At 34.8% G+C, this 8259-nt stretch overlaps 1 protein-coding gene across 1 annotated transcript; it reads right to left on the bottom strand.

Annotated features, from left to right (window-relative positions):
* Positions 1-5437: 5437 nt before the first annotated feature.
* On the bottom strand, positions 5438-7321 carry LOC113341371. Its single transcript, XM_026586276.1, has 4 exons — positions 7162-7321; positions 6660-6809; positions 5994-6573; positions 5438-5885 (listed from the first exon to the last, which is right to left on the bottom strand). The coding sequence occupies exons 1-4, from the start codon at positions 7319-7321 to the stop codon at positions 5438-5440; spliced, it is 1338 nt and encodes a 445-aa protein (XP_026442061.1).
* Between the last annotated feature and the right edge of the window lie 938 nt (positions 7322-8259).

Here is an 8259-nt window from a genome sequence, read left to right as displayed (position 1 = left end):
CCAGGGCAAGACAATTTAGGACCGATTTACTGTACTAAGAATTTTTACACTTTACCCCTACATATTAGTCAGATGAAGGGAGGAAAACACTACCAGTATTATCGTTACCAACAGAAAGTTCCATATATAATTAATTCACTCATCTAAAGAAGTTCCATTCACATGTATATGGGGGCTAAACGTAAACGCGAATGTTGAATTTGGTTCCACTTTGGACTTGGCAAAAGGTAAACACCAATGTTGGTTTGTGACTATTGTCGTATGTGGGGGGACAAATTTTGGAATTCAATCCCTGACCACGTTAGGAAACAATGTTAAATCCTTCATCATCCTGATCTCCTTCTCTTAATTCTTTACTCTTTACAGAATATAGTCTTCTTTGTTTGTTGGCTGTCTGATGTACGTAACTAACTTTTCTGTGTTTTTTTGTTGTAGAGATTAGTGTTGGTTCTTAACTTTTTTTTGCCCATCTGGCGTTTGGTAATCCTAACCCTATTTTCCAGTCATCTATTTCTTTCGCATAATGGATAGCTATACTGTGATGACAATTTTGATATGACTTTAATGTTTATTGCATTGGCGTTTTTTCTCTTTTTGGTATGTCGTCATGATCTGAGGTGTTATTATATGGTTCAATTTATTTTACTTAATTGCATGTTTTGAAAAACAGGTTAGTTCAGATTGCCAAAAATTGTGGATGATCTGATGTATTCTAAGATTAATTTTGGTCATTGGTTGGAACGCATGCTAATTTTCATTCCAGACTTCAACTGATTGTATATATATTATCTTTTGTTATATAATTTATGTTTGTGCATTGTTATGTGATGATGAGGTAGATAGCTTTAAAGGTCTATACAGTAGTACAAATCCAGCATACGATCTTTCGTATTGTAAAACTTACATACATGCTTTCAACTTTCATACTTTTCAACTTTCATGTTGATAAAGAGTCAATGCGAGAACCCAGAATTTTTCAGGTTGGTCTCATTCATAACTCAATCTAGCTTCCTAGAACTTTACCTTAACTCCCCATATTATTTATGGTTTGATGTGAATTGAATTGAAGAAACAGAACAATGTTAAAAAGAATAATGAAGAAGAAAGCAACAAATAATGTGAAAGCGATACTGTATATTTGCACACTATGAATTAAGTGGTCTTCTTAAACTTGGTAGTATATTTATTGTCACCGATGATGGTGGTGATGTTGTTCTCCAAATTGTCTATGTTACTCTTTTCATCATCTGCATACCTAGAGATGGTGCTTACATTTTTAGACTGATTATTATCTTAATCTTCTGAACCCTACGGTTAAGCTTGAGATTCCAAACATGTGTTTATGTTTTCCTTATATTTGCAGGTTAAACATTCGGAATTAGTGCGGGTTTTGAACAGTTGATAATAGCACACTCAGATGGAGACTTTGAATCCTTTGTTTTATCCTCTACAGGGAAGGTGTAGATAAAGATCTTGGATACAGGACCAAAAAACAAAATACCGGTTGGATTTGTAATGTGAATTAAGCTTATTTACTTGATTTTTCTATTTGTGCGTGTAAGGGTTATCACAAATTCCGGAGGCAAGATCAATTATTTTGATGTGTTCTATATGTTTGAAGGAGAGGTCTTGTTAACTTGTGTACCCGTATACATGTTAAGGTTCATTAAAATAACAATTATTTTCTTTGGAAACAAGATTTGTTTGTTTTATTGCAATGAAAACAACATTTCTTTGCATTGGGAACATGATTTGTTGTTTTTAGTGAAAGAATAATCAATTTCTAGTAGAATAAGACAAAAAAACACAATTTACAGTATCCTAAAATAATTCTTTATTAAACCTTAACATGTATACGGATATACGAGTTATACAAGTTAACAAAATAATTCTTTGCTAAACCTTAACATATATACGGGTATACAAGTTAACAAGATAACCATGTATACGGGTATTCTTTTTAGGAGTTGTTCCCTCCAGGTCATAGAAAGAGCTACCCAGGCAATTCAAGAGATACAACTCCCAGGACTGATTGTGCCAATAAAAACAAAATAATTAGAAAAATGTCAAACTTCCAACCATCCAAAAAAAAATTATGTTCTTTGTTAAAATTTTCTATCGATTGGTTTTTTTTTGGATGACATGGAGTTCCAATTGTGGGAGTTGTGGTGCTCGAAGAAGCAGAATTCTTTGGTGTTACATGCTGGCCTTGCTTTAACGTCAAGTAGGCTCATTGTTCTATGCCCATAGGGTAGGTACTCACTCTTATTTTCATTTTCTATTTCTTTCATGTTTCACGTTGTAGTTACTGTTAGATTAATTTCTGTTACATGATAACAATAGCACTTAAAGGGGCCAGCCATGGAGATCATCGAATTTTATGTTTTTAAAAGTTTGATCAAGTGGTTTGTACTACTTAGCATAATAATGTATCTTGGAAGGGAAATTCTGCAATGAGAAATAGGTTGTGGGGACTTGGGAGATTCTTTTTTTTAGTGATTCTTATTATGCTGAATTCAACTTCCCATAATCTCTGGCGATGACTATTTTAAGTCAGAGCATAGTATTGAAATTAGGTAACCATGTTAAGGACCATATATGAATTACACTATTTTACATGTATGAATTACACTTTCACTTGCATTGTGCATTGTGAGGCGACGGGGCGTTGCCAAGTCAAAAATTCTAATTGAACCTGGTGCATAGGATGTTTTTTCTTTATTTTTTCTTTTTTTAAACATTCCTCCGGGTTAAGGGAACCCAAACAAAAACAAAGGGAAAAAGAAACAAACTCAAAAACAAAAGCAACAAAACAAACAGGGAGGAGTTATTCAGCTCTCCTCTTCCTTCTGTGGTAGATCTTTCTCGCCTTATCAGTTGCCAATATTTCTCTGAAATCAGGAGAGAATTCCTCAGAACGAACCTCCACCCAGCTGCTAGAAGGATGATGACTAGTTAAATTATGAGCATCTCTGTTAGCTTCCCTGTAACAGTGAGATATTTTCCTAGAAGACATTCTACTATGCAGCTTTTTGATTCTTCTCCAAATTTGCAGCACACTCCAAGGGGGATAGCATCTGGATTTGTGAAAATATTGTATACTTCCATTGAGTCAGTAGCCATGTGAACATTCAACAAGTTCTTATGAACATCCAGCTTCAAACCTAATTCATCACCTTGAAGTTCATGGGCTAGCACAGACATGGGAAAGCTTCTTCCATTAGTTGCAGTTAAAACTTCTGCAGTATGGTCTCTAATAACTGCACCAAAACCTCCAGAGTCTTCAGACATAGATCCATCAATGTTTATCATCACCTCATTCTCAGAGGGAGCTAACCAACTGCAATCAATGCTTTCAGGCATAAGAAACAGGCAATCCACACTCCATCTATTCATAAACCACCTATTATTTATGTTATCATCAACCTTTAGATTTGGAGCAGACATCTTCATTCTAACATCCTGAACCACGAGCATACTAAGCTGATCTTGAGAATTGTACTGAGATTTAAAGATCCTTTGGTTCCTTTCAATCCAAATATGATAAATGAAGCCATTTAAAACCAACTTTTTAATAGTAGAAATACAACCTGAATTTTTAAAAGTCTGAGCACACCAAGCTAGTTCTTCATCCCAACTTTGAAGTACATGTCTGACATAACCTAGCTTCAAAATAAGCCCCTTCCGAATTCCAGGAAAGAAAGTACACTCATGGAAAAGATGATCTTCTGTCTCTTCAGCTCCATTACACAGAATGCAAGAACTATCACTTATTTTTCCCTATTTGAATATTTTGCTTCTAGTTTTTAATCTTTTGTGAAAGGCCAACCAAGATATAAAAGATTGTCTAGGAATGTGGTTCTTAAACCAAGCTAAATCTTTCCAAAAGGGAGGAGGATTATGGGAAGAAATGAATAGATAAGTTGATTTCATAGAGAACTCACCTGTGTTGCTGGTTCTCCAAACCAGTTGATCAGCTTCAAGAATATTAAACTCAGCAACAGAAATTTGGTGCACCACAGTCTACATTTCCTCTTCCATAAAGTCAAGGAAATCCCATTTGTCTTAATAGATGAATTCGGCTACCACCATATTATCATCAGCTCCAATAGAATCAATTACATCAGTATCCACCCAATCAATAAGTTTACCTTTTGGGTGCCAGTTGTTATGCAAAAAATTAGTGTTACATTCATCTCCAAGCACCACTCCTATCTGTTGTTTTACCAACTCCCTGATTTCAAGAATTCTTCTCCAACACCAAGAAAAAACTTGAGCAACCTTCATAGTCCAAAAGTCTTGGTTTTTTATAAGATTAGCCTTAACCCAAGTGGTCCATATAGTATTTTTACCAGAAACTAGATCCCAAATGTGTCTTAGATTAGCAGCAATATTTGTAACTTCGGGATCCTTAATTCCAAAACCTCCTTCTTCATAAGCATGGAAAACATTGGACCAACTTATGGATTATAGCACTTCTTCATATCAGGGCCTACCCACAAGAATCTTTTGAACTTAGTATTGAGTTCTTTAATTACTCTTTTGGGGAGAACAAAGCAGGAAAACCAAAAATATAGCATTCCACTTAAAACTGCTTTAATGAGTAAACCTCTGCCAGGATAATCTAGAAAAATATACTTCCAAGATAAAATCCTAGCATCAACTTTCTCTAATAGAGGAATAAAATCTTTGTAGGACAATCTAGTAGAGATTAAAGGTATACCAAGGTATTTAACAGGAACTCCCCTTTTGAACATTCTAAAATTTGAATAATCTGTTTTAGAAGATCATCATCCACAGCAGCAGAAAAAAGAGAAGTTTTTTGCTTGTTCATTTCTAACCCAGTGCAAGTACTAAATTCAGACAAAGCAGTATTAAGATTAGAAGCAGCTGAGGTAGTACTTTTGAAGAAGATCATGACATCATCAGTAAAGCATAAGTGGGTGATACTTGACAATTTGCATCTTGGATGAAAACCAAAGTTTTTAAGTTGAAACTGCCGTAAAAGAAAAGCACTTAAAATTTCCACGTCCAGAACAAATAAAAAAGGAGAAATTGGACAACCTTGTCTGAGACCTCTGGAAGCTCCAAAAAACCCATAAGGGGAACCATTTATGATGATGGAGAACTTTGAGGTAGATATACACAGTTTGGTCCACTGAATAAACATACTAGGGAAGCCCATTTGCTGCCGAAAACAAAAGATAGCTTCCCATTTAACTGTATCATAAGATTTTCTTAAGTCAATCCTCAAAGCACATCTGGGAAAACCTGAAGATCTATGATAATTTCTCACCAGCTCATGAGCCACCATGATATTATCTTGGATTGATCTCCCAGAGATAAAAGATGACTGATTTTGACTTATCAAACCCTTTAGAATAGTCTTCATTCTATTATCCAGAATCTTAGTTATGCATTTATAAACCACATTGCATCAGGAGATAGGTCTAAAATGATAAACAACAGAAGGATTCTTCTTTTTGGCAATCACGATTATAAAAGTACTATTAATTTCTTTGAGAAGTTTAGACTTACTAAAGAAATTCTGAATAGCTGCTACAAAATCATTTCCCACAATATTCCAGCAAGATTTAAAAAAATGGTTGGAAAAACCATCACGACCTGGGGCCTTGCTAGAACCAATGGAGTTTAAAGCTAATACCACTTCTTCTCTAGTCACATCTTTTATCAAATCAACAATATCATCTTGTTGGATACAAGAGTTAAAATTCAGACCCATAGAGGAATCAGATATATTAGAAGAATTATAATCACATTTAAAGAGATCAGAGTAGTATTCAATGCAAACTTTAGCTATGTCTTTATCCTCAGTCAGAGTAACATTATTATCATTATTAAGAGACAGAATGTTGTTTCTGGACCTTCTTTATTTAATGGAATTATGAAAAAATGAAATATTAGAATCACCAAGGTCTAGCCATTTAATTCTGGACTGTTGTTTCTTTTAATATTCTTCAAATTAAGCTAACTTGACATACTCAGCAACGTACTCTCTTTCTCTTCTAGCTAAGTCTGTATATAAAGGACAAGCCTGCAACTGAGCTTGAGCACCATGCATTTTCTCATAGACATTTCTAAACTTTAGTTTTTTCCAAGGGATAATGCGCTTTTTAACAAGTTTAAGTTTAATAACCAAGACATACATAGGATTTCCATTTATTTGTATATTCCAAACATTATTAACCAAATCCATGAAATCAGGTTCATCCGTCAAAAAATTGAAAGACTTGAAAGGAGGAGGGCCATGAACCCGATTAGTAAAAACAGACACCACACTTGGCGAGTGATCAGAAATACCTGGTAGAAGGAAATCTGCTTTAGAAAGTTGGAACTGAGAAATCCATTCCATATTAACCACCACTCTATCCAATTTAGATCTGATAATTGTGCCATCTTGTTGACAGTTGGTCCAAGTATAGAAACAACCTGAATAAGGAAGATCTAACAAAAAAGATTGTTGAATGCATATTGAAAAGGCTTCATAATGACAAGATAGAATAGCAGAACCTCCAACTTTTTCAGAAGGATTAAGGATAGAATTAAAATCCCCTAAAATAACCCAAGGCTTATTATTGAAAGAAGCAAAAAAGACAACGAATCCCAGAGATGATTTCGAGTAACATAATAATTGTCACCATAAACAAAGGCATCCACAAAGCTCATTGAAGAAGAAGTAGAAACATCCACAAAGATAACTTGAGAAGTATGATGAACTAAAGTAACTTGAACAATAGCAGGATTCCATCCTACCCATATTCTACTAACACTGTCACTACTATCATTATCTATAAAATTCCAAGAAGGATTTAAGTTATTTCTTATTCTCACTTTATTAGAAACTTGAACATGAGTTTCAAAAATACCAAAAAGAGACAGATTATTAGACTTAATCAAATTCTTAACTTCTAATTGCTTCAAATGGTCATTAAGCACCTTGATGTTCCAACATCCCATGTTGAACATCATTTTCATTTAGGGATAGAAATGGTACCTCTAGCAGACCTCTTCAAGTCTGCAATTTTTGGAAATAAATTAATTGCTGAGGGAGCAAGTCCTTCTCTCCTCTGAAAATGAGCTCTGGAGCCAGAGCTAGAAGGATCCAACCCAGGGGATTTTGTTGAGGATTCGGTAACAAACCTTGAATATTTTCTTTATTCTGAACTAAAAGCTCATGGGGGATTTCCATACCTTTATCCAAGAGAAAAAAGGGGTTAGACTGAAGAGCTCCATTTACTTTACTAACTCTTTCCTGAGTAACCTCCTTTAAACTAGTGGGTATTTCTTGCTCAAGCTCCATATTAACTGTTGTAGGGGAGGAACTTTCACTATCAAGAATTTCTACATCAGTAGAAACATGTTTCCCACCTTTCTTAGTTTTTGTAATCCATCCATCTTAATCCATAGAAGTAGTTTGTTGATCACTAGTTATCATTTTCTTTGGTACCCATTTTTGCACAACCTTCTGTTTAGATTGAACCTTTTTTGGGCAGCGAGCTAGAACATGACCAAAAACAGCATACTCACTAAACTTAGGGGGTTTCCAAGAATAATCCGTCTTAATTTCAACTGTGTCCTTCCCATCTAAAGTGAAAGTGAAAGAATCAGGAAATTCACATTCTATATCCACCTCTATACAGATCCTTGCATAACTCATTCTAGTTTTATTAAGAGCTTGAGTGTCCATCATGAGTGGTTTACCTATAAAGCTTGCAATCATACTCAATCCCTTGTTGTTCCACATAAATAATGGAACATTTCTAAAGTTCATCCAAACTGGAACAAATTTTAATTCAGCTATTTCCTGCTCTACTTTCCTTGACCTAGGTTTAACAATGAATAATCTATTAGAGATAAACATAGAACCTACTTCTAAGGCTCTAGTCTTATCTTCAGCAGATTGGAAATCAAATATGAATATACTTTCACCATGAATAGTCATTTGAAGGTTACCTTTAGGCTTCCAAGCCCTATTGACAGCATTGTGAACCCAATTGAAGGGAAGTCTTCGACCAACAAATGGTCAAATTACCTTATCTTCACACTGACGAATATCGTCATTAAAAACTTCATATGGAATATCCATTGAATTCTTCCTATCAATCACAGGATACGAATAGAATTCCATATCAGTCGAAAGATCTGGTACTTTCTTCTTATCAAACAGTGATGACCATGAAGCTTGAGAAGTATGTGATCCAGAAGAGGGAAAGTCTTCAAAACCCGGTGGAATAACTA

This window comes from Papaver somniferum, unplaced genomic scaffold (genome assembly GCF_003573695.1).
Source record: "Papaver somniferum cultivar HN1 unplaced genomic scaffold, ASM357369v1 unplaced-scaffold_29, whole genome shotgun sequence".
NCBI classification, from domain to species: domain Eukaryota; kingdom Viridiplantae; phylum Streptophyta; class Magnoliopsida; order Ranunculales; family Papaveraceae; genus Papaver; species Papaver somniferum.
This window is presented reverse-complemented; position numbering and strand designations above follow the sequence as displayed.